Source organism: Protopterus annectens, chromosome 16.part0 (assembly GCF_019279795.1).
Source record: "Protopterus annectens isolate FY-2018-M chromosome 16.part0, PAN1.0, whole genome shotgun sequence".
Lineage (NCBI taxonomy): Eukaryota > Metazoa > Chordata > Ceratodontiformes > Protopteridae > Protopterus > Protopterus annectens.
In genome coordinates this window covers 104,673,672-104,701,212 of record NC_056750.1, presented here as the reverse complement: position 1 = coordinate 104,701,212, position 27,541 = coordinate 104,673,672, and the positions used below count along the sequence as shown (strand labels likewise).

General features: G+C 45.5%; 1 protein-coding gene across 1 annotated transcript in view; it reads left to right on the top strand.

Moving 5' to 3' along the window:
* The window catches only part of LOC122790952 (surfeit locus protein 1), a 579,878-nt gene that overhangs the window by 517,764 nt on the left and 34,573 nt on the right, over positions 1-27,541 (top strand). Inside the window, exon 7 of the mRNA XM_044058656.1 lies at positions 7,865-8,027. Coding sequence (XP_043914591.1) covers positions 7,865-8,027 — 163 coding nt within the window. The remainder of the gene's footprint in view (positions 1-7,864; positions 8,028-27,541) is intronic.

Genomic DNA, 27,541 nt, shown 5'->3' with positions numbered 1-27,541 from the left:
GTTCATAACGGGAAGAACAATACTCCTTCTTAAGAGTGAACCTGCAAGATATCCTAAAAACTATAGACCAATAATTTGCCTTCTGATGATGTATAAACTTTACACTGGAATTAGAGCCAATAGAGTTGATAGTCACTTAGAAGAAAACTCGATCGTGGCAATAGAACAAAAGGGTAACAAAAGAAAGTTATATGGAATAAAGGATCATCTGTTGTTAAATAGTCATAATGTAGAATTATAAAAAGGGGAAGACTCTAAGTATGGCATGGATAGACTACAAAAAAAGCATTTGACAGCATCCCGCATTTATGGCTAGAAGAGTGCTTACAAATGTATAAGATAACACCCTACATTGATCAGTTACATTACAGTGACCATGAAACAGTGGCAACTTTGCAGCTAAGCCATGATAAAGGACAAAGTATTATCCCAGGGATAAAAATTCAAAGTGGGATATTCCAAGGTGACTCTCACAACTGCTCTTTTGTCTCGCCTTTAACCCATTAAAGCTGTCTGCTTAACAGTTTGTCATGGCTACAGTTTGGCTCCCAGAAAACAACAGTGTAAAGACTTTTCAACATCTTTTTTGTGGATGATTTAATAATGTGTAGCTCATCAGATGAGGAACTCAAAGCACAATTGCAAGTGGACAAAATTTTCTCAGATGATATAAGAATGTCATTTGGTTTTGATAAATGTGCAAAAGCAACCTTTAAAGCAGGAAATCTGCAGCACCAAGATAGTATCAGTCTGGGACAGGAATGTGATATAAAAGAACTTGAGCAGGAGGGGGTGTACAGATATTTGGGAATTGATGAAGGCTCAACAGTAAAACTTCAACAAATGAGAATAAAACTTAGTAAGGAATCTTTTAGAATACTAAAATTAATACTGAAAACAAAATTGGCATTTAAGAACAAAGTCCAAACTTTTAACCAATTTACTCTACGTGTTCTAACTTACAGTTTTGGTGTGATCGACTGACCCCAAAAGATATTGGAACAGTTGGATGGAAAAAGAATAAACCATGCTTTATGCTTGTCAAATGAATTATAAAAATCAGTGCATACCAAGATTATATATTCCCCATTCTAAAGGAGGGATTCACCTTCTTGCAGTGGTTTACATGTATAGATCTGCAGTTGTAGGGCAGCATACATATCTGCTGACATCACAAGATCCAACCATAGTGAAAGTTTTAAAACCTGATGAGAACAAGTCTAAAATAATTTCCCTGCCTAGTCTAGCAGAAGCATATCCGTGTCAAGTGGGAATGGAAATGAAAACCAGACATAAGTAAAAATATGCCAGCAAGTGAATGTGCTAAAAAAGCAAAAAGAATATAAAGTGAAGGATCAGATGAGAAGGCAGAGAAGGCAAGAAATGTGAAAAATGCATAAATATAGTTGCAAAAACAGAACGCTCCTGGAACATCCTTGTGATGATCACCTAATGCAGTAATGGTTAAGGAGAGGTGAATTTAAATCAAAAGACGAAAGGTTAGTATTGGAAGCCCAAGGTAGTGGACTACATAGACATTAGTTTACAAAGTTCATTGAACATGTAGGAAAAACAGACAAATGCATGCTATGCAAAACAATTGGAAACAGTTGCAAATCTTTTTATTGTGTGTGATACACTAATGGCAGAAGGCCTGTATACTGAAAGGCATAATAATGTGGCAAGACTGTTTGATTGGAGATTGTGCAAACATTATAATAGTGAAGTAGCTGTGAAGCATTGGAAACATGAGCCAAACAACATTATAAAAATGTTTATATCACAATGGATCACCCATTACCTACAGTTCAAAAAATAGATGTGAGAAGACCAAATGTAGTAGTCCATGAAAAGAAGACAAAAGTGACATTGATCATTGAAGTTGATACACCCAGTGATTACCGTGTCTTTTATATATATATATATATATATATATATATATATATATAGAGAGAGAGAGAGAGAGACAGTCATAAAATACCAGGATTTGCAGGCAGAAACGAGGGCAATGTGGAACAAGGACACCTAGACAGTGCCAATAGTGGTAGGAACAATAGGGCTCATAAAAAAGAATCTACAGTCATATTTAGAAATGTTACTGATGCATATAATTCTGTGTAAATTGCAGGAGGAGTAATTTCTGGGCACATTGAGGGTGCTGCAAACAGCACTTTTGGTTAACATCAAAGACTGAAACAATACTAATTTCATAAAATTTAATCATACTTTGAGGAATGGGGTCCATTCCTGTCATGGTATTAGAAACCCAAAAGACTTGGAGAAATTCAACCAGAATAACTTTCTATTTATGTATAGCTGAGCTAACTTAGCATAAAAATATCGTATTTCAGGAGAAAAAGTGACATTCTACATCACATGAAACTGGACTCTGTTTCAATTCAAGATGGATCCGCTCTTAATTTGTTTTCTCATAAAACTCTTTTCTTCACAATAGCCTTCTGTTAAACCCCCCCCCCCCCAGTACACCATTCCCTTGTAGCTCGCAAATTAAAGGACAGAACAACATGTCTATGCAATTTCTTAACTTCTATGTAGCCATCTTGATGGATATGGGTATCTTAAGACAGTGCATCATTTGTCTCAGGTTTACTGACAACCACTTAATCCTTAAAGTAACCTATACAGTATGCAAGAAGTGTACTTTGTGTCACTGGAAACTAAACTCTTGCAAACAAATATGCATCAGGTTGTCAAAAACACACACGCAGCACTCCCCACACATAGCATACAACACACACACATGCCACCACATGTTGAGCCATTTAAATGCAATCTTCCTAAATAGCAAAGCTCTCCTAAACTGCCAGTTGACAAAGCTGTTCCTCAGCAAACTCAAAAAAACTCAGCAAAAGCAACACTTAACAGTACACATACAGCTACACTTAATGGAGCTCCAAATACAAAGTTCTTAAGGCAAGCAAACCACTTCACAGGAATCTATTCGTAGGGCACTCCATTGTAAGACATACTGATGCCCCTTTAACCAGGCTCACCAGGGAGAATAACACTGTTTAGTTGAATTAGATTTTACGCATATGATGAAGCAGTTGTAATACTGCGAAAGCGCTTATGCCTTTGCCTGTTTCCTGAATAAACTGTTGCTGGTTTTATGATAGCCCTGGTGTTGCTTCATCTTAATTCTGCTTGTTGGTAATACTGTTAGCTTGTTGGTAATACTGTTAGCTTGTTGGTAATACTGTTAGTTGCCTATCTGCAGCCAGGATCCACCAAATTATACACGCTGTCAAATCATTACACCACAGATTCCAGTATGATTCCATCATAGTCCATGTAGGTGTAAATGACTGTAGATGTACCTCCCTGGACTATACGAAGAGATACATTATAGATCTATGTGCCTCAGGTTGGTATAAGCCTAGCATTGTACAGCATATGACCTTCATTGCAAAGCCAAATTGACAAACCTACTGGTAGCAAAATCAGCTCAGATGAACCTCAATTCCAGAAGCCTAACTCCCTCCAAACCCTCTTCATTCTTGAGAATACAGACATCTGTGCAGTTACAAATAATATGGTTTAAAGCCACAGAGAGTACCCCAGCATTACCACTTTTAGACCTGCAGCTGCACAGACAAGGGCTAAAGGTGGAGGTGTCTCAATGTATATACGTCAATAACAAGCATACTCTAGATTGGTTAAACAGGATGATGCACTGGAGTTTCTCCAGATGTAAATCACCATAGATGAAATCTGGTATTGTATCCTAGATAGCTGTAGGTCACTCTGCATGTCCTAGGAAACTCACAGCTCATACTTGGACCTGCTGAAGAAACCATCCACTTTAACACCCTAATCAGGAGTGACTTTAATTAACCCTTTGTATACTGGGAATCTTACATGGCCTCAAATTTGCACAGAGATTCCTGGACTTCGTAAATGTAAATACAGACACCTTTGACAAATTAGTGCATAAGCCCACTAAAAACTTAAATATACTGGACCTCATACTCAAAAGTATGCCCCCCCCCCCTCCAGTGTCACATCCTCCCTGGCAAGATCCAATTGTAAAGCTATCTCCTTCAGAATCAAACTCAACATTGTAACCCAAGTTAACAAAGTAACAGTTAGGAACTATTCCAAGACAAACTCTTCTGTTATGCGATATCTTGTCAAAATTCAGTGCCCTTCCAAACTCAGAGAACACAACAGCCTGTGCAAAATTATTCATTAGCATGCACCATGACACTGTCTGCATAAAGGCTGCTGTACATACCAGATGTAAGCCCTTTGCAGCTTGGTAGGTGGCCCTGACCCCACCCTATCCCCCATCATGGTGTTTCCCGTTCCATGTGTGTCACATCCCTCCTCAGTTTGCACCAATCACAATTTGTCTTTCCACTGTGTGCCTACCTACTTTGTGATGTCCCTTTTGTATTATCACTTCCCCTGCCAGTCATTGTCTGTGTTATGTTTGTCTGCCCCTGCTGCGTTCCCTGTCTTTTCTTCCCTATCACCGCCTTCTCTATGCTAGCTTCTTCAAAAAAGTGTGCCCCCCCCAAATATCCTTGTGCCCCAACTCATGCACCACTGTTCTCGTCCATTGTCCTTCATTTTGTTCTTTTGCTTGCTCTTCCCTGGTTTCTGACTGTTCCCTCCATCTTAATTCTTTAAATGTAGTAGAAGCTTTGTTGTGTAGCCTTTTATGGGTTCACAGCTGTGCCCATGTTGTATGGGATGACACTTCATTGCATGTTTAGCTGCATACCTTCAAGTGTATTCTACCTCCCTGCTATTTGACCAAGGTCACATGAAATGTCTTAGCATGGTCAATATCTCTGAAAGATGTCTACCAGTTTCATGGTGTAGCCTGTTTATGCAGCATTAGTTCTTGCAGGTCCAAGCTAATTTGCTACTTCTGTGTACTTAGTCCCTGTCAGATCACACTGTAGAACTTTGGTTGAAGTATTTTTCACAGTCTTTGCTATAGTATCAGAAGAGATATGCCAACCTTTATTGAGAATTATTTTGTAGCAGGATATTTAACTGAAGGCCAAGTTGATGAATGACAGGCTGTGTGAAACATTGCTTCATAAATGGAGGTTGCCGCATGGGGTGGATGTGCCCCATTCCTACAGTATTCATCATCATCAGCCCCCTTTTTCCCATTTTTTTTCTATATGGGGTCTGGGGCATTGTGTTAACTGTCACCATCTCTCTTGATTCAGTGCCACACTCCTGCCTTCTTCAACACTCATGCCTGTCTGTCTCAGATCTTCTTTCAAACAATCCCTCCACCTTTTTGCTGGACATCCTCACTTCCTCTTACCTTCTTCCTGTTTGTCCCAAATCTTCCTCACCAGATTGTCTTCTGCTTTTCTGCACGTGTTCAAACCACCGTAATCTGTTCTCATTGATCTTTTTTGCAATTAGAGCTACTTTGGCTTCTGCTCTGATGTCCTTATTTCTTTGTCTGTCCCACAGTGTGCATCCTAGCACCCTTCTCAGGCACTTCAGTTCCATCTTCCCTAGCTTTTTCAGCTATTTTGCTTTTACCGTCCAGGTTTCTGTACCATACAGTAATACTCGTTGCACCACTGTCTTGTACGCCTTACTTTTCAGCTTCTTTGACATTCTTCTGTCATAGACTACACCTAAGACTGTATGCCATTTGGCTGCAGCCCCTCTGATTCTTGCTTTGATCTCTTCATTCAGACTTCCCTTCTCCTCAGCCACCCCTCCCAGATACTTGAAGCTGTTTACCTGTTCCACTATCTTCCCTTCTATCTCTATTCTCAGCTTCTTCTGATTTCCCCAATTTGCTGCCATTATCGTCTTATCTGTGCTTAGTTTCATCCCATGTGCCTTCAGTTTTGCATTCCATTCTCCTCTCCTTTACTGAAGTTCTAGCTCAGAGTCTGCCTGTAATGCCACATCATCTGCTTACATCAGCTTTGTTGATCTGTCCCCTCCGACCTGTTTGCTAATGTAGTCCATCACCAGTATGAACAGCAGTAGACTCAGAGCTGAACCCTGGTGTACACCCACTCCCACTGGGAAACCCCTCTGCGAGGCTGATCAGTGTTCGTACTTGAGTCATTGGGTCCTTGTACATAGCCTGCACTAATTCTGCCAATGTCTCTGGGACTTCAAACCACCGTAGTACATCCCAGATCAGCTTTCTTGGGACCTTGCCGTATGCTTTCTCCAAGTCTAGGAATGTCCAGTTGGACTCTCTCCTCATCTCTCTCTTCTTCTCAAATATCTTGTCTCACTCCAAACATTGAGTCAGTTGTGCTGCATCCTGATCTGAATCCAAACTGCTCATCTCCCATCTTACATTCTACTATTCTGCGTATCTGTTTCAGTCACCCTCTCCAGACCTTTCAAGCAGTGTGATAGGAGTTTGATGCCTCCGTACTGCCCACAGTTGTGGACGTCCCCTTTGTTCTTGTACACTGGCACGAGTATGTTTATTCTCCAGTCATCTAGGATATGCCTTTCTCTTCATCCTGCTATTAGTACCCTCAGGTGCCATTTCTCCCCTATCTCAGCCAGCATCTTTATCATATCTGCTGTGACCACATCTGAGCCTGCTGCTTTTCCTGACTTCATTTTCCTTAGTGCTGTTCTTACTTCTTCTAGGGTGGACTCCTCCTCTTCTCTCATTGTAGGCTGTTTCTGGGGAAGTACAGCTTTTGTGGGGGTTTCTTCATTCAGAAGCTGCTGGAAATACTCCTTCCACCTGCCTTTGTCTTGTGAACTGGTGAGCAGGCTGTTGCTGGCATCCCTTATGAAGGGGGTGTCTGACTATCTTCTGTATCTTTCTGTCTTTGTCTTGCAACCTGATATAGTTTCTTTGTGCCCCTTACTGAGTCACTTTCCAGAAGTTGGTACACTGCCTCCAATGCCCTATTCTTTGCTATTGCAACTTCTTTCTTAGCTTTTTCGTTAGCCGACCAGTAGTCCTTCCTAGCCTGGTCAGTCTTTTCTGTTCCCACTTCTTCCTGCACTCGTTCTTTCTTTTAATGACTTCCTGGACTTCTGCATTCCACCACCAGCTTTCCTTATGTACCTTATTTCCATACTTGGCTCAGCCACATATCTTTTCTTTAGTCCTAACACATGCTGTTTTTAGGTGTTTGCCATTCTTGTTCATCTCGATCCACTTCCTCCTCTTCTTGGGGTGCTAGAGCCCTGAGTAATTCCTTGAACTGTTGTACTTTCTCTCCAGTCAACCTCCAGGACTTCAGCCTGGTCTGTGTTGACCTTAGAGCCTTCTCTGACCATTGCTTGCAGCTGATTGTGGCAACTAGTGGTTTATGCTGTGGGCTGACTGTTTCACTGGGGATGACTTTGCAGTAATGGATTCTACCCCAGTGCCTTTTCCTTACAAGGAGAAAGTCTATTAGAGTTGTATGTTGGTTACTCTTGTGTGTGATCTTGTGACTGTCTCTCTTTCTGAACCGTGTGTTGGCTACTATCATATAGTATACTTATAGGTATAGTATCATATACTATACTTTCCTACAGTATTCATCAACCTGAATTACTTTTTTTAAATAGTTCGGGTTGTTGGGTGTTTGAGGGTGTAAGGGGATTGTTTCCCCACATAAAATTACAATTTGTGTTTTCTGTTTTCAGTGAGTTAGGTTTTACTGTGTGTTTCCTCATCAGCATAGTGCAGTATTCAGGAGCTTGCTGTTTAGTCACATATTATAGACCCAAGTTATTTCAGTCTTTAATCAGTATGTCTTACAAACCAAAATCAACGGGGTGTCTTTAAAATATTAATGTAAAAAGTTGTCTCCACCATTACACAGTATGCTATTTCAGTGAGGAGTCTTGCTCATCATATTGACATGAAAATGTCCTCTCTTTTCAGATTACAGATGAAATTGAACTTGTTGGATTGGTAAGACTGACAGAAAACCGTAGGCCTTTTATGCCACACAACAATGAAGAGAAGAACAACTGGTATTACAGAGATGTGGACGCCATGTCACGGGTGGTAGAGACTGAGCCCATATTCATCGATTCTGATATGAGTAGGTGTCTCAGATGAATGGATAGTGTATTAAGTGTGTGTGGCGGTTCTTGGTTGTTAATAAAACTGATGAAACTGCACTGTCTGTCTGCAGCCTGGTGCTCTAGGCCTGAAAGCAGTGTAGCCATATGAAGCTGTAGACAGTGGTAGCACAGAAGTTGATTTAACGACCTTATAAACATTGGATGTAAATGTGAAACTCCATTTTTTTATTGCAAATACCAGTTTTACTTGTTTTTGTTTCTTTATTTACATTTGTTTGTTGTGGCAGTGCCCTAGTCCAAACAGACTTTTCAGAAACAGTGCAGGCCATCAAGGCAGATTACAAAATATTGGATAGTACATATTACATCAGAGGATTTACATTAGAGAATGCAATGCACACACAATTCCTTAGTGAAATATGATAAAACTTTTTATAATCAAATTGAGAAGTGAATAGAGGCATGAGATGAAACTGTACACATTTAAGCATTTGTAGTTCTAGGGATGGGAAAAGATTGACAAATTACATCATTGTGCAGGACGTAATTCATAGTATAGGGAGACAGAGGATTGAGATGCAAGGAGATAAATATTCTTAAACAGATATGATGCTGCCTTAATCAGACGTACAGAATATGCCATCAGCGAGCGTGACTCCTTCAGTATAGAATAAATCAGCTACGCATCACTTTAACGGAGCTTTCAGAGGGCTCACTTACTGCTTGTTAATTGAGCTTTGCACTTGTAGTGTCACAACTTCCACAGCTTTGCTGTCTTAATGATTGAAGCATAAAGGTGGTTACAGTGTTTATGGGTCTTTTTCTGTCTTGTTATAAATATACCTAACATTTGGTACATCAGGATGTGTATGGATATATCCTACAGAACAACAGCCATTCTGTTTTGTTGCATGTACTGCATTTAGTCTCAATTTTATACAGGAAGTGGACCTGCTTATGATTAAAGCCTGAGATGACTAACAGTATGCCTATAGTCTGGGAGAATAATCTGTAGGCTAGGCTGATTCATCATTCCTCACCCTTCTGCTTCCCTCAAGCCATGAGACTGTAGTATGGCAGAAGATTATGCACTCAGCTCCTTAACCATGCATTTCAGATGTTTATAAATTACACTGTAGCCTTAGGAAAAAATGCAGTAGAACTGAACTAGAGAAATTATTAGCAGACATGACAACTGTTAAGAGGAGAGAACAAGAAGAGTAGGCATCCTCTGATGGCTGAGGTAGCATTTTAATCTTCATTGCTTTCTTTTAGGTTGTTGTATCTTTCGGCTTTTCCCGGTTAGGGGTCGCCACAGCGGAACTCTGGTCCGCTAATGATTGGCAACAGATTTTTACGTACCGAGTTGCCAGCCCAGACGTACAACCTTCAACAAAGGTACGCCCATTCATGCATGTCTCCACACAGAAGACGCTTTAGCTGAGAATCGAACAGGACAACGTCTTACTGTGAGGCGACAATGCTACCGCAGTACCACCACCACCTCAGTGCTTTCTTTTAGGTATGTTATATTAACTGTGCAGAATTTACACTCAGCAATAGACAATAGTCAGATCCTATAAGGTGGCAAAAACTATATGTTGCCAAAAGGTAACACCAGCTTCTTTCATGGAGGTGTCTCTCAGAATTATCCATAGTTGGGCTATCTCGTAACATTATCAGTCATTCTTTGGCCTGTTTCTTCCAAGCAGTTTGAGGTCCTCCTGCATAAAGGTAATGTTTGGTCTTGCTCCATTGCACCTTGTGTACTAGCCAGCACATGTTCATTTTAAAAGTACCAGTACCTTGACTGTTTTGTTGTGGCTGCATTGCATGAAGTTGTCACTTTCCACTGATTTAAGTATATACACACACACCACACACACTTGTGTGTGTGTGTGTGTGTGTGTGTGTGTGTGTGTGTGTGTGTGTGTGTGTATTTAAATCAAATCAGTAGAAAGATAGTCAAGTGTCCATTGCCTTCAATGTAACCAGAAGAACAAAAATAGTCATGTTAATGGCACTTTTGTAAAGAACGATCAGTTGCAGGTGCCCCTCATTCATCCTAATCGATCATTTTACATTAAGTTGCTTACACTCCAGACCAAGGCCACCAGCCTGACATCACTTTTGGAAGAATAAAAAAAAAATCTTTTGGCAGAGAGGGAGGAAACATAAACGCATCCCAGTGGAAAGATATCTGCTTATAGAAGCAGAGATTTTTTTGGGATGACCTGTGATTTCCCTGTGATTGGCAGTCATGCATATTCCTTCACGTGACACTTTGATGCCTGCCTTTCCCTAGATGTGCATATGCACTTCTGTGACAGTAGTGCTTCTCCAGCCTGTGCTAGAGGGCAACATAGTGCTGCAGGATCCCACACTCTCCTCCAGAGTCCATTGTATTTTATAACTTATTGCAGAGTTTGCCACACTCTATGCTTTGGCAGTTGTCAGTGTAGCAGTCTTACTTGTGCAGCAGCAGTGGCCATGCAACGGGCCTTTCTGACCTGCATCCCACAGTAGATGTGCCATCTGTCACCAGCATGTTGATGCATTCCAAATCCAGTCCATTTGGGCTGAAAAATGAAGTAGTAGTAAGAAAAAATATTTTTTGCTGCAATATGTTTCTAGCAGAAATAGTCCGAGTAATAATTCACAAAAGCACTTGCTGTTATTAAAAAAAAATGGAATTTGGTTATTTTGAAGTAATCAGATGAATCATCTACAGCACATGACATTACCTAGAATGTTTTCAGTCTGTCCAATATACTCTTAAATAGTCATTCCAAGGATGTCTACACTCATAATGGTTATGTCAGATGGGAATTTTCTTAAAATGTGCTAATGTATTGTCTCCACTTTTGTGATTTGTAACAACCTCTTTCTGTGGCAGCTAGCATGAAGTCCTTTGCTGTTTTCCTAATATGTTGAAATCAAACGTTACTGTAGTTCTTTGTCTTGATTAGTCAACATCCATCCACAGTAGTTGTCATAGTACAATAGTGTGCTGTGGATGTTGCAGTGGCAACGTCAGAACCAAGTGGGGAAACTGATTTGACAGTTTCAGATTTACACCCCTTTGATATAGACATGCCACAGTACAGTAATCACATTAGGTTTGTACCAACATGAATAAACAAGTACTTCTCAGTGCACTCATTAGATCTGTTTTTTATTATGTTGTAATTGTTTCTTCTGTTTAACTTAGTGGCATTTTCCTCCCCCATTTACTCTGTTATTAGCTAGCTGGTAATAATGCATAGAATGGTAATATTGCATGTGAAGTTGTTCAATCTCGCCGTTCATTCTTTACTGATCGGTTCGACTCTGATACGGTCAGTTGCAAAGCTCGAGGTCTTCAAATAGCTCGAGGCCAAGTCCCTATCCCATGATGCACCTGTGAATTATCCCAGATGTAGTTTGCCACTGCAACAGATAGGAAGTTTTGAATTACCTCGGGCCAGATAAGAAATTTTTTTCATTAAAATTCCTATAACATTTTTGATGGTATAGTTAGGTTTGTTTATAAAACTCTTATAGCTTTTAGTGTGCTGTTCCCTTCCCATTTACTGTATTTCATATATTTCTAGTTGGCCTCTTTTAGGCATAGTTAATTGTAGCTCTTATAGGTGTGGTCTATCTAGCCTTCGTTTTTTATTTTTATGTAAGGCTCAGTACAGTAAACCTTAGTCTACATAGATAAGCTTATTGCTTTCCTTTTTCAGCTTGCTGTGCTATTTAGTGACCTTTGTCACATTTCTTAGTTGTATTGTTTAGATTCTGTGTGGTCTGTCTAGCCTTCTGTATTTAGGTAAGGCTTAGCTTAGTCATTTATTACTGTCTAAATTTACAGTGTACTCTACTTATTTAGATAAGATGGTTGTTTCTCAGCAGCTATCTTGGCATAGTCTGCTTTGTGTGATATCACATAGTGTGTGTGTGTGTGTGTGTGTGTGTGTGTGTGTGGTTTAGCCTGTTTTTATTAAGGCTTGCCTGCCATTTTTTCTATTGTGTGAAAATTTACTGTTGTTTTTTTGTGTGGTAGCAGTAAATATTTTTTAACTTTATTATGGCGGATCAAGATAAGCACCCCAAATCTGGGTTCAAAAAGTGCCCCAACTGTGGCCAGAAAATGTCAGTTACAGACAGCCACGTCAACTGTGTTTATTGTCTAGGCCTCTGCATTTGCAAGACAGTTGTGCCATTTGTCATTCCTTCTCCTCTAGGGTCCTGCAGGAAAGGAAGAGGAAACTGATCGATAGAGGCTTGTTGAAGCCTTCATTTCAGGAAGCTTTGAGTGACCAGGATGGCTCCAGTAGGTCTTCAAAGTCTTCTAAGACATCCGATTCAAATAAATCAAAGAAGTTATCGACTTGGCTCCACTGCCCTTGGAGCCGGCAGTCTTTTCCTTTCGGAGCCGGTCCCCAGTCTTGGAACCGGTCTCTGAAGCACCGAAGAGTCCTATTCTCCAGTCGGTACCACATTCGGTACGATCTTCTCGATCATCTATCAGCCTGTCGGATCTGGACTTGGATCGTGTGGTACAGAAGCTGTTGTTGGTACCGGCATTAGCCAAAATGTTATCGGCTTCGACCCAAAGACCATTGCACCAACTGTTACTATTACTCCTCTGAGCCATGCTGGTCCTTCAGCGTGGGAGGAGGCAGACCTGATGTTAATGGAACCCTCGGAGCCAACGCCTGCTCCAGTGTCTTCGGCTCCATGTACTCTGATGTCCTCTGTGCCTATCGAGGACTCTAGGAGCCGACACTCTCTGGTCGGGTCCAGGGAGGACAGACGGACTGACTTGTTGGTTCCGACTTTGCCTCTTGGGGCCTCAGCTCGGATGAGCTCTGCTCCTACCTCGGGCTCGGAGCCCACTGTCCCAGTGCCGGGGTGTCGACGGTTTCCTCGGATCTGTCAGCTCCCTCACATCGGAGCAGAGGTGCTTTCGATGCCACAAGGAGAGTCATGTCTCCTAGGACATCCTCGACCTTGGGTCTGCCCTCCTCCTCCCCAAAAGTGCCTGTGTCTGCTTCTGCCTCATATGTCATGACCAAGTGTAGAGACCCAGAGCCTCAGGAAGCCCTAATGGGTGGCCCCTGCTCTTCCAAGACCTCATCAGAAGCCCCCCACTGATGAGATTCCCAGGAAGAGATTGTGCAAGAGGAAGCACCTAAAACTCCCCACAGGAGTCTTTCACTTTGGATACTGACTTAGGTGAGTCAGAATGCTCCCCACGGTCCCCCTATAAGGCTCTCTCATTCACTGAGATTCTTGAGATCCTTAGGCAGAGAGGTGACTGGCAGTCCAAAAGCCCTACTGAGGATGAATCAGTTCTCCTGAAGGCTTTCAGGTCTCAGCCCTTCACCTCTTGGTTGACTCCTCCCTTCGATGAGCTGATGCAGCTTATCTCACGAAGGGCATGGGAGTCTCCGGATACTACGAAGCCTGTCCCTAGGAGACCTAATAAATTTATTTCAGCCCCACTTGACAAAACATTTTTAACTAAAGGTGTTCCAGTTGATGGTGGTGGCAGCCCCCAAGAAGGAAATGTCTGAGACTTCCTCGTCTATCCATCCTCCTAACAGAGACTCCAGGATTATGGATAGATATGGGAAGCGCATGTTCAGTTCAACGATCTTTGCTCTCCTTTCGCTGAACTACTTAAACCATTTTACTAGGTTGCAAAGAGATCTCCTTAAGGAGTTGGGAGATACTCTTCAAGGTACAGTAACTGCAGCAGCTTCCAAAAAAGTTACTGCCCAGCTTGTTACCCTAAATTCTATCATCAACTCATCCATGCGCCTCATATCTTATGCAGCTGATGGAACGAGTAAGGCAGCGGGTACAGGAATTGCTATTAGGAGACATTCCTGGGTGCACTTGTGTTCCTTCGCGGAGCCCTTCAAGTCTTCCTTCGTGAACACTCCCTTTGATGGCTCGTCCCTTTTCAGGCCTAAAGTGGAGGAAACCTTAACCAGGTGTGAACAAGACAGAAAGACCGTCTGCCGTCTGGGTCCATTTTTCCACCCCTACCCGACCATACCCTAAAGGTCAAAGGGGAGGAAAAATGTGGTTCCGAAAAGCCCGAGGAGCCCTTCAGGACACACGTGGTGAACCCTCCTCCAGGGGCAGAGGAGGGGGTAATGGAAGATGCCGCCCTCGCGGCAGAGGGGGTCCGCAACACCAGGGTGACAGAAATCACTTCTCTGGGACACCCTGAGAGGTGGCCCAACTGTCCTGCTCTGGACGAAGTTGGGGGTCGCTTATCTTTGTATCCAGATGCCTGGCTCAATATAACAAATGATAGCTGGGTACAAAGTATCATTTCCAGAGGGTACTTCATTCCATTCGCCACACCTCCTCCATTTATAAGAAAACTCCTAGACGTTCCACCCAGTTACAGGGAACAGGCAACAATAGAGGTCCAAATGTTGCTAAGAAAGTCATCCAACCAGTCCCAGCAGACCAGACAGGATCCGGAACTTACTCAAGATTTTTTTGTTTCCAAAGAAATCAGGGGACTGGAGACCCATATTGGACCTCAGCAGACTGAACCAATACGTAAAGAAAGAGAAGTTTTGGATGTTCATGCTTCAGTCTATACTTCCCTTCTTAGGGAAAGACAATTGGATGTGCTCGATAGATCTCAAGGATGCGTACTACCACATAAAAATGGCCAGGCCATCCAGGGATCACCTGCGCTTCCAGCTGGGAGCCAATCATTACCAGTTTCGAGCCCTGCCCTTTGGTCTCACTACAGCCCCCAGAGTGTTCACCAAAGGCATGGCAGTGGTTACGGCTCACCTGAGGCGTGTAGGATTTCAGGTGTTTCCATACCTAGATGATTGGCTACTTACCGCCACCACCAGGCATCAACTCATTCAGGCCAGGGAGTCCACTCTGTCACTGTGCAATCATCTGGGCATTACAATCTGGCTTGTTGCCATCACAGCATATCATTTTTATAGGGGCAGAATTGGACACCACCACTCTAAGGATTCCAATAGAAAAGGGTCTCTTCTTTGTCAACATATCAGCATCTTGATATCAAAGGACAAAGCTAGCATCAGAAGTTCTGAAAGTATTTGGTATGATGGCAGCAGCAATCTAGCCATACCACTTGCTCGTATGCACATGCGAATACTTCAGTGGCTATTGTTCACTCAATGGTCTTACCAAGAGCTCATCCAAAAAACAGACCAGCAAACTGTGGCAGACTGCTGGTTTGTTTTTTTGGATGGCCTTAAGGTATTTTGGGACCTTGCAGATGCAGGTCTATATTAGAGCACCGAACGTTCAAAATTTCGAGTGTTCTAATATCCACCCGTTTTCAGCGAACGCTGAAAATATCGAAGAAACAGAAGACAAAATTTTTTCCTAGGGAAAGAATTTGGTTGTCTGCTTCTGTTGCTTCTGTATTTTCAGTGCTGTGGTGGAAAGTTACGGGTCGGGTTCAGGTAAGTGTGCGATTATGTGGACATGAGGGTTAGGGCAGGGTAGGTGAGTTAGGGTCAGGTAAGTGTGCAATAGTGACGGACCTTAGGGTTTGGATTAAGGTAAGTGGATAGTTAGTGGTGTATGTATAGTTTAGTGTAGGGTTAGGTGTAAGAGTTTGTGTATGTGTGTGGATTGCTGTTTGTTTGGTGTGCTTGCGTTGTGTGTATGTGTTTTGGAACAGCATTTTTTTTCCCTATGAATAAGTTTTCTGTTCTGAATGTCCGATGTTTTAAATTTTCGATTCATAGGGTTCGATATTAGAACACTCGAAATTTTGAATGCTTGGTGTTCTAATATAGACCCACAGATGCCATACCTGCAGGGAACACATTTGGACTTGCCAAGAGCTCCCCATGAATCACGCCATAATGATCACAAATTCTTGCAAGAAGGACCTTAAGTGGTTGACCTCACTTCATGTCACGATAGGATGCCTATTTGTGCTACCCCCTCAGTGGCCACAGTGACCATGGATACTTCCCTGATAGGGTGGGGGGGCATTTTCAGGGAAAGACTGCCCAAGGCACATGGAGCGATCAAGAGACATGTCTGCATATCAATGTCCTGGAGATAAGAGCAGTACTTTTGGCATTGCAGTATTTTCAGGACTCACTTCCTCTGGGTACGATTGCAATTCAGACAGACAACATGTCGGTGGTCTTGTAATTGCAAACAAAGAGGAACCAGGTCTTACCCCCTTTGTCGAGAGGCGCTCAGCGTTTGGCAGTGGGCTGTTTCCACCCAGAGCATTCTGTTGGCAATGCACATCCCGCGGAGATCCAACGTGATAGCAGACAAACTGAGCAGGGCAATCTTGTTGCCCCATGAGTAGTCCCTTAAGAAAGAAATTGCAGACAGGATATTCCTCAGATGGGGCCAGCCTTGCTGTGATCTTTTTGCCAGTCATATAAACACGAAATGCAGAAGCTACTTTGCCCTCATTCTCCCTCCAGGAGAAGCCCTAAAGGATGCACTCATGCACGATTGGCCTCTGGTTCTCCTCTGTGCATTTACACCAATCCCGTTGATACCCAACGTTCTACAGAAAGCAAAATCCCTGGGAAGGACCATCATTCTTATAGCCCCTCATTGGCCTCGTCAGATTTGGTTCCCCTTCCTTCGACTTCATCTTTTGGAGGATCCTTGGATCCTGGACCCAGTTCCAGACTTGACACACCCGTTGGGGGACCTTCATCCTTCTCTGCAGTCCCTGAAGCTGACAGCTTGGCTGCTCCAGTTCCCATCATAGCCAGGTTCCATAACCTTTCCAGTGAGACAAAACAGACCTTTTTGTCCTCTCACAAATCTTCTACCAGAAAGCTATATCTGAGCAAATGGAAGAAATTTTCTATATGGGCCTCAAAAAATAATATTGATCTTTACCAAGCCCCTATGGCTTCCATCTTAGAATTTTTGACTATGATTTCCAACAAAGGAGCTGCAGCAGCAACAGTTTGGGTTCAGCTGACTGCTATTTCTAATTTTCATCTTGGATTTGAAGGTTTGAATATCATGTCTCACAAGTTATCCAAAGCATTTCTCAAAGGGACTTTTCATATTAGACCTCCTGTGAAATCTCCCTATTTTCCATGGAATCTAAATTTTATGCTTTCACATATAATTCTCCCACCATTTGAGCCAGCTTCATCTTGTGATCTCATATTTTGTCTTGGAAGATCATCTTTCTGGTAGCTATTACTTCTGTCCGCAGAGTGTCAGAGCTTCAGGCTTTATCCATCAGGCCTCCCTATTTGATATTTCACGCTGACAGAGTATCACTTAGAACAAATCCTTCATTCTTGCCCAGAGTTTGCACTGAAACCAATCTCAACCAAGTCATTGATTTGCCAGGTTTCTTCCCCAATCTTTCTAACAATTTAGAGTATATGCTGCACAAACTGGATATTCACGGACAGTTCAGATTCTATTTGGATAGAACAAAAGATTTCAGGAAATCAGACCAGCTTTTTGTTTCATTTTTCAGACTCTAGCAAAGGGAGACCAGTGGCTAAAACAACTCTGTCTAAATGGTTATCTGATTGTATCACCTTTGCCTGTTCAGCTTCCAATATACATTTGCAGCACATGGTTAAAGCTCACTCAACCAGAGCAGTTTCTACATCATCTGCCTTTTCTGCCAGACTTCCTATTGATAATATTTGTGCAGCAGCCACTTGGTCAAAACCTCATACCTTTGTCACTCATTACAAAGTTGACAAGGCCTCCAGGGACACGGCCTCCTTTGAATCCATGGTCCTGAGAAATATACTCCCGTGAGCCACCAGAGATTGACGGTGCTTGGGATGCTACCCATCAGTGAAGAATAAACGGTGAGATTGAACAACTTCACATAAAGAAGTTCTGTACTTACCATAATGTTCCATGTGAGTTGTTCATCTCGCTTTCATTCTTGCATCCCTCCCACTACCCCCTCCTGGGCTGATAGATGACTGAGGTGCTGGTTCCATCCTGGTTACTCAAACCTTCTTTTCCATTTCTCTAGGAATATAAGAATGACATTAGTATTAGTATATGCAGCAAACAAGATCTGAGGTAATTCACAGATGCATCATGGGATAGGGACTTGGCCTCAAGCTATTTGAAGACCTTGAGCTTTGCAATTGGCCGTATCAGAGCCGAGGGATCGGCTCCGAACCCATCAGTAAAGAATGAAGGCGAGGTGAACAACTCACATGGAACGTTATGGTAAGTACATAACTTCTTATCTGAAGTAGTTAACTTCATTTGATCAACCTGTGGGTATCGGATCCAACCTGGATCCGAGCCGGCAGCTTTCCAAGCTCCTCCCCTTACCCTGCTACCTCCTTCCAGCCCCCAGATCTCGTTTGCCGCGGCTTTAACAAGACACGAGTTACGAGCTCCTGGCGTTAGGTAGTGAGTATTGTGTAAAATTTTAGATGTTTTGCAAAGTTTGAGAGGTGTGTGTTTGTGATTGTTAAACCCATTAGCCTAGCTTAGTTTTAGTATATCCCCTTCCCCTTATTTTTGTGTGTTAGTGTGTGTGTTTGTAGTGGGTATGACCGAAGGCCCTAAGGCCATTTTCTCTAAGTGCTCTGAGTGTGGCCATAAGCTCTCTCCAGCCAATGGCCACACTCAGTGCATTCTTGCCTGGGGGTAGCTCATTTATCATCGGGCTGCCATATTTGCGCAGCCTTTAACCCACCCAAGCTCTGAGGGATAGAAGGAACAAGCTAATCCTGGCGGGTCTGTTACCCGCTGATTCTGCTTCTTCCTCCTCTCCCTCAGTGGCTCCAGCCGCGGCTGTTCAGCCAGCGGTGCTTTCTCCCCTGGCTGGGACTCAACCTCCCACCGTTTCCCAGGGAGAGAAGGACTCCCAAGAGGAAAGAGAGGAGAGAGAGAGGGATAGAGAGAAGCATAGGAGCCACAAGGGGTGGGCCGACTCAGCCCCCTCGGCCCCGCCGGCTAAGCAGCTCTCTTCTCCCCTAAAGATTTCCGAGTCTTCCCCGTCTCAGCTCCGTTCTCCACGTTTCTTACCGGAGGAGGAGCCCCGGCCATCTTCAAGGTCATCGCGACGGCCTTCCCGGCCAGCTTCAGCGGCTTCTAGGTCAATGAGAAGCCTTTCAGATGCTGACATGGACCAGATGATGCGTCGCTTTCTCCAAGCCAAGATGCAGATGGGAGTGCTCCTTGGGGGGGGCTCAGCCCCTTTTTTTGCCCCCATAGCTCCTTCTCCGATCCATTATCGGGTTTCGGAGCCGTCGGATCCGAGCAGTTTTGGAGCCAGGGAGTTGGCACTGATAGTAGTTGCTACTTTGATACCGGCCATGCCCTCGAGTTTGTCGGATCCCTTTTCGGATCCGAGCTCTTGGGGCCCAAGAGCCATGCGCCGGATCCAAGGGGGTAAGTGTGTCTACGGCTTCATTGCTGTTGGAGCACACATCCCTTTCGGATCCAATTGATTCGGCTCCGACGCCGATCCCCGCGTCAGATCAGAGGGTGTTGCTCATGGAACCGAGAGAGAGCGACTCACCTTCGGCTTTCGACGTGGTGGAGAGGGTCCTCTCGAGAGGTTCGAGACCCCCTGCTCATGCTATGGATCCAGCCAACACTCCATCGGGTCCAATCGGTTCGGCTCCGACACCGATCCCCGCGTCAGATCCGAGGGTTTTGCTCATGGAACCGAGAGAGAGCGACTCACCTTCGGCGTTCGACGTGGTGGAGAGGGTCCTCTCGAGAGGTTCGAGATCCCCTGCTCATGCTACGGATCCAGCCAACACTCCCTCACAGAAGGGCTTGTCTTCCATCATCCGGCCCCAGGGACAGCCTGCGTCGATGCCCCACCCAGTTCCACTGGAGGAACATGACCCTGTTGGTGAGCCCTCCTCGGACAGTCCCACCGAGGAGGTCCCTCACAAATGCAAGTGTAAGAGGAGGCACTTGGACTCCCCCAAGTCCCTCACGGATGACACCATTTTAGAGGAAGGGGAAGATTCCCCCAGGTTACCCCCCGAGGACGTCGTCTTTGGAGACATTATGGAAATGCTACGCCTAAAAAGGGGGGTGGTCAGCCCAAAAGCCTTCCTCGGATGAGTCGGTGTTTCTGGAGGCGTTTTACGCAGGCCCGTTTACCTCTTGGGTGTCCCCTCCGGCCGACCCCCTGGTAGACCTTATTACTACCAAAGCGTGGAAGGAGCCGGACACTGTAGAGCCAATCCCCAGGAGACCAGATAAGATCCTTAGCCCCCCTGTGGATAGGACAGGGTGGAGTAAAGGTTCCCCGGTAGATGCCATGGTGGTGGCGGCTGCCTCCAAGAAGGAACTGGCACAGGATAGTTCCTCGGTCCATCCTCCTGATAAGGAGTCTCGGATGATGGACCATATCGGAAAGCGGATGTGTGCTTCGGCTACCTTTTCCATAAGGGGGCTGAATTACTTGGCCCATGTGATTAGGCTTCAGTGGGATCTGGTGAAGGAATACGCTGAGTCTCCCCCTGAGTCCATGTCGGCCGAGGACAAACGGACCTTCTCGACTCGCATGGCCACTCTAAAATCGGTATTGAATACGTCTATGCGGCTACTCTCCCATGCCACGGAGGGGGCCGCTAGAGCCAGCAGATCAGGCATCACCTTATGACGTCACGCCTGGCTCCGACTTTGTGATTTTGCGGAACCTTTCAAGGCGTGCTTCGCGAACGCTCCCTTCGACAGTTCTACCCTGTTTGGCAAGACCATCCGCGATACATTGGTCTAGAGCGAGAAAGACGGAAAGATGCTGTCTGCCGTCGGAATCTGCTTCTCGACTCCTCAAAGGTCCTTTTCCAGGAACCAGTGAGGACAAAAGAAGATGTGGTTCCGGAAGTCTCAGCAGTCCCGTTATGCTCCGGACCCGTCGTCCTTCAGAGGCAGAGGGGGACAAGGTGGACGCCGGCCCAGAGGCAGAGGGAGGAGCTGAAGAATTTTGGGTCGTGGGAACCTTTTTCCAATCGACCCACGCAGCAGCCCTGAGGGGTTGCCCGACTGCTCCTCTCTGGAGGCAGTCGGGGGGGGGGGCCTTTTTCGAAGCACCTGGCACAATGGGATTCCATCACGTCAGATTGCTGGGTGCTTCGAATAATATCCAGAGGCTACTCTATTCCCTTCATAAATCTTCCTCCTCAATCGAGGCGCCTCCCCGATGTTCCACCCAGTCAGAAGGAGGCTGCAGCTTTATAAATAAAGAAGCTGCTAGACAAAAGATCCATCCAGCACATCCCCCCCAGACCAGTCTGGGTTAGGCAATTACTCCAGGTTCTTTTTGGTGCCAAAAAAGACGGGGGACCTAAAACTAATTCTCGACCTTTCTACAATGAACCTCTTCATTGCCAAGGAGAAATTCCGGATGGTCACTCTTCAATCCATTCTCCCCCTGTTGCAGGAGAACGACTGGATGTGCTCCATAGAAATCAAGGATGCGTACTACCACATTCTCATAGACAGGCGATCCAGGAGGTTTCTCCACTTTCGGTTGGGGGCCAGTCATTACCAGTTCAGGGTCCTACCATTCGGCCTCACCACAGCCCCCAGGGTGTTCACCAAGGTCATGGCCGTTGTAGCGGCCCACCTGAGACTTCAGGGAATACAGGTCTTTCCTTACCTGGATGACTGGCTCCTTGCCACCTCCACCAGGCATCTACTCTGCTCAGCCTGGAATTGCTTCCTGCTTTTAGCCTGCAAGTTGGGGATCACTATAAATCACAAGAAATCGTCCCTTTAACCAGTCCAAGTCTTGGACTTCATAGAGGCCAGAATAGACGTCAGACAGACTTCGCAGCTTAACCCTTCATGTTCTAGCACTCCTTCAATCTCCAGCCCCATCAGCGGAGTTAGTCCTGAGAGCCTTAGGGTCCATGGCAGCAGCAATCAACCTTTCACCCTTAGCTCGCTTGCACATGAGGGTTCTCCAATGGACCTTGCAGGTCCAGTGGTCCATCCTTCAACACCCGTTGGACTCTCCAGTCCCCCTCAGCAGAGTTTGCAGAAATTCCCTCATATGGTGGCTCCAATGTCGAGAGCTTCGGGAAGGACGAGCGTTCATAATGCCACAACCCCAAGCCACAGTAACCACGGCCGCTTCTCGCCTTGGGTGGGGGTGGGGGCATTGCATGGGCAGAACTGTCCAAGGTACGTGGACTCAGACAGAGACCGTTCTGCATATCAATGTTCTGGAGATGAGAGCGGTGCTTCTAGCGTTGCAAGCTCTTCATACCTTTCTCCCTCCAGGGACTATGGCAATTCAGACAGACATGTCAGTGGTCAGGTACATCAACAGACAGGGGGGACCAGGTCTTACCCTCTTTGCCGAGAGGCCATGAGAGTTTGGGATTGGGCGATATCCACCAACCGTTTTCTGTTAGCAACGCACATTCCGGGTTGGTCCAACATCCTAGCGGACAAGCTGAGTCGAACTATCCTCACCTTATTAGAGAAACAGATCTTCCGCAAGTGGGGTCAGCCTTGCTGCGATCTCTTTGCATTGCCTTCAAACGCAAAGTGCAGCAAGTATTTCGCTTTAATCCCCCCCCCCCCGGGGGAAAGCCCCAGAGAAGCTCTAGTCCATGCTTGGCCATCCAGTCTTCTTTATGCTTATCCTCCTCTTCCGTTAATGAAAAGATTTTTTCAGAAAGCTCGTCGGTTGGGGAATAAGATTATCCTCATAGCCCCATTCTGACCTCGTCAAACCTGGTTCCCGTACCTACGGTCTCATCTTGTAGCTCCTCTTTGAATCTTAGATCCCATCTCGGATCTGATTTCTCATCCTTCGGGATTGGAAACTCCGAATCTGGACGACCTCAAGCTCTCAGCTTGGTTGATCCAGTTCCATTAGTTGCCAGGACTCCTGGTATCTCTTCTGCAGTTAGATCCATCCTGGTAGTGGCGCATAAGCCTTCTACCAGGAAGGTTTACAACAGCAAATGGAAACGGTTTTCCATTTGGGCCTCGTATAGGAATTTGGATCCTTTCACTGCTCCCATTCCAGCAGTGCTTGATTTCCTATCGCATATTTTTCAGCAAGGGGCCAGCTCTTGTACTGTAAAGGGTAAAATGGCTGCCATTTCCCATTTTCACATTGGAGACACTCTTAGTCCTTTAGCTTCCACAAAGATTTGTAAGACCTTCTTAAAAGGCACCTTTCTTTTGAGACCTCCTACTAGGAACGCTGTTCCCCCATGGGACCTAACCTTGGTATTTCAGGCTCTAACTGGACCACCCTTTGAGCCCGCAGCTTCTGTTTATTTAAAATTCTTATCTTGGAAAACTGCTTTCCTAATCACTACTACCTCAGCTAGAAGAGTGTCAGAGCTCCAGGCCCTTTGTACTAAACCCCCATATCTTGTTTTCCATAAGGACAGAGTCTCTGTCAGGACTAACCCTTCCTTCTTACCTAAAGTGGCTTCTGAGGCAAACATCAATCAGTCCATTAATCTACCTGTTTTCTTTCCTAACTGTCAGAATAAAGGGGAATACAAACTTCATTTGTTAGATGTTCATAGACAATTGCGTTTTTACCTGCACAGAACAGCTGCCTTTCGCAAGTCAGAGCAGCTCTTTGTTTCCTTTGCGAAGCCCTTCTTGGGTAAGCCAGTGTCGAAGGTGACTTTAGCTAGATGGATTTCTCAATGCATTTTGCTCACATACAAGATATCTGGTCGGCCTGAGCCCTTAGGGGTTTATGCTCATTCTACCCGTTCTATGGCTACTTCTGCTGCATTCTGGTCAAGAGTGCCCTTGGATGACATTTGTTCTGCGGCTACATGGGCTTCCTCTCATGCCTTTATCTCTCATTATAAATTGGATTTAATATCCAGAGGAAGGGCAGCCTTTGGCTCTGCAGTGCTCCGAAATATCCTTCCTTAAGGACCTCCCAAGTGTTTGGTAGCTGGGGACTCTGTCCCACAGGTTGCTGATCAAATGAAGTTAACTACTTCAGATAAAGAAGTTATATGCTCACCATAACGTTCCATCTGACTAGGTAACTTCATTTGTCAGCAACTGACCCCCCTCCTTCCCCCTACCTTGGTCCTTTGGTTATCTGAATCCTGCAATGATTCAGCCTGTGAGTATTCACTAGGTTAGGATGTTTTTTAGGTTGTTGTTTTGTCTTGGTGAATTTGTATAATGGGCAAACGCGATCTGAGGGCTGGAAGGAGGTAGCAGGGTATTATGGGTAAGGGGGAGGAGCTTGGAGCTTGGATCTTTAGCTTTTAAAGCTGCAGGCTCGGATCCAAGTCGGATCTGATACCCACAGGTTGCTGACAAATGAAGTTACCTACTCGGAACATTATGGTGAGTACATAACTTCTTATCTGAAGTAGTTAACTTCATTTGATCAGCAACCTGTGGGTATTAGACCCGACCTGGATCCGAGCCGGCAGCTTTCCAAGCTTGAGATCCAAGCTCCAAATTCCTCCCCTTACCCATAATACCCTGCCATCTCCTTCCAACCCCCAGATCTCATTTGCCGCGGCATCTACAAGCAAGAGTTACGAGTTCCGGGTAAGAATTAGCGAGTTATTGTTAAATAATCTCCTTGCAACTTCCTTTTTTTGTGTGAGTAGTGTGTATGTCTTAGATCGTTCGATTATCAAACTCCCCTTTTCTTTCTTATCTTAGTTTTTGTTTTTTGTTAATACTCCCCCTTAGTCTAGTGTGTGTGAGTGTTTAGGATGGCCGAAGGCCCTAAGGCCATTTTCGCTAAATGCTCTGGGTGTGGCCATAAGCTCTCCCCAGCCGATGGCCACACTCAGTGCGTTATTTGCCTTGGGGTTGCACACCTCTCTTCGGGCTGCCATATGTGTGTAGCTTTTAACCCCCGGGCCCTGAGGGATAGGAGGAACAAGCTTATCCTGGCGGGTCTTTTACCCTCGGATTCGGCTTCTTCCTCCTCTCCCTCAGTGGCTTCAGCCGTGGCTGCGGCTTGTTCAGCCTGCTACCTTGTCTCCCCTGGCTGGGACTCAAACTCCCGTTGTTTGCCAGGGAGAGAAAGAATCCAGAAAATTAGAAAGGAGAGAGAGGGAGAAAGAGAAGGAGAGTGAAAGAGAAAGGGAAAGAGATAAACAGAAACACAGGAGCCACAAACGGCGGGCCGGGTCAGCCCCTTCGGCCCCACCGGCTAAACTCCTTTCTTCCCCTCAGAAGGTTCCCCGGTCCTCCCCCTCTCGGCTCCGCTCTCCATGCTTCTCGCCAGAGGAGGAGCCCCGGCCATCTTCGAGGTCGTTACGGCGGTCCTCCAGGCCAGCTTCAGCGGCATCGTCTAGGTCTACCCAAAGCCTTTCCGATGCCGACATGGACCGGATGATGCATCACTTTCTACAGACCCAGATGCAGATGGGAGTGCTCCTGCCTCCCCCCCTCCGGAGGGGGGAGTTCAGCCACTTCTTTCGCCCCCGTAGCTCCTTCTCCGATCCACTATCGGGTTTCAGAGCCGTTGGATCCAAGTAGTCTCGGAGCAGGGGAGTCTGCGCCGATAGTGGTTGCTACTTCGATGCCAGCGGTGCCTTTGAGTTTGCCGGATCCTTTCCCGGATCCGAGCTTTCGGGGCCGGGTGTCGGATCCGAGAGGGCTGGTTCGCCTTCGGCTCCGTTGCGGTCGAGGCACACCTCTCTTTTGGATCCAATCGCTTCTGCTCCTGCTTTGGTCCCCACATCGGACCAGAGGGTGGTGATCACGGATCCCAGACAGAGCAGTTCACCCTCTGCGTTCGACATGGTGGAGAGGGTTTTCTCGAAGTTCGAGACCCCCTGCACTTACTACGGATCCAGCCACCACTCCATTGCATATGGTCCTGTCCTCTATCGTCCGGCCCCAGGGACAGCCTGCATCAATGTCCCATACAGTTCCTTCACAGGAACAAGACCCTGTTGGCGAGCTCTCCTTGGACATCCCCCCCCCCCCCAGAAGATCCCTCACAAACGCAAGTGTAAGAGGAGGCACTTGGACTCCCCCGAGTACCTCACGGAAGACACCGACTTAGAGGAAGGGGAAGGTTCCCCCAGGTCACCCCCCCGAGGACGTCTCCTTTGGAGACATGGAAATGCTGCACTTAAAGGGGGGGTGGGCAGCCCAAAAGCCTTCCTCGGATGAGTCGGTGTTGCTGGAGGCATTCGACACAGGCCCATCTACCTCTTGGGTGTCCCCTCCGGCCGACCCTCTGGTGGACCTGATCACTACCAAGGCGTGGAAGGAACCGGACACTGTAGAGCCAATCCCCAGGAGGCCTGATAAGATTCGTATCCCCCCGGTGGATAGGACAACGTGGAGCAAAGGTTCCTTCGTAGATGCCATGGTAGTAGCGGCTGCCACCAAGAAGGAACTAGCACATGATAGTTCCTAGGTTCATCCTCCTGATAAGGAGTCTCGGATGATGGACCATATTGGAAAGCAGATGTTTGCTTCAGCTACCTTTTCTATAAGGGCGGTGAATTACTTGGCCCATGTTATTAGGCTTCAGCGAGATCTGATCAAAGAATGTGCTGAGTCTCTCCCAGAGTCCATGTCGGCCGAGGACAAACGAACCTTCTCGACCCACATGGCCACTCTAAAAGCTGTGTCAAACACTTCCATGCGGCTACTCTCCCATGCCACGGAGGGAGCCGCTAGAGCCAGCGGATCAGGCATCCCCTTAAGGCTTCACACCTGGCTCCGACTTTGCGGAACACTTCAAGGCAACCTTCGCTAACACTCCCTTCGGTTCTACCTGCCACAAAATCAAGGGGCAGAGGCTCAAAAACAGAATACAGCTGTCATGGCCATGAGAGCCATTCAAAGGGTACCAATGCTAGAGCAAGGCAAAGGATTTTACTCAAGACTATTCCTGGTACCCAGAAAGGAAAATGCTTGGAGACCAATTCTGGACCTTTCAATTCTAAACACTTACTTACAGGTTTCCAAATTCAAGATGCTAACACTACAGCAGCTACTTCCCATGTTGGGCAAGAAAGCATGGCTGGTAACGTTGGACCTCAAGGAGGCATACCTGCATGTCCCTATCAGACAACGTTTCAGACGATACCTCCGTTTCATTGCAGGTTCAACCCATTATCAATTCTCTGCACTGCCCTTTGGCTTATCTACTGCGCCCAGAGTATTCACAAAATGCCTGGCACCAGTAATTGCATACTGCAGACAGAGGAATTCAAATATACCCATACCTGGATGTCTGCCTCATCCAAGCAGAAAGAAAAGACATTCTCATTCAACATCTGGCTTTTGTGAAGCATCTACTAAATTGCCTGGTGTACACAGTAAACGAAAAGAAATCAAAACTAGTACCCTCACAAAAAATGACATTCCTGGGTGCCAGCTTGGACACAACGGCCCAGAAGGCTTATCTTACACCAGACAAGCAATTACAACTGACTCAGTATTTCAAGACAATGGCAACAAAGACCCAATTAACTGCAAGAAAAATTCTGCAGGCTTTGGGCTTCATGGCATCTTGCATTCTGATAATACCATTTGCAAAACTGCATATGAGGAAATTACAATGGTACCTGAAAAGCATATG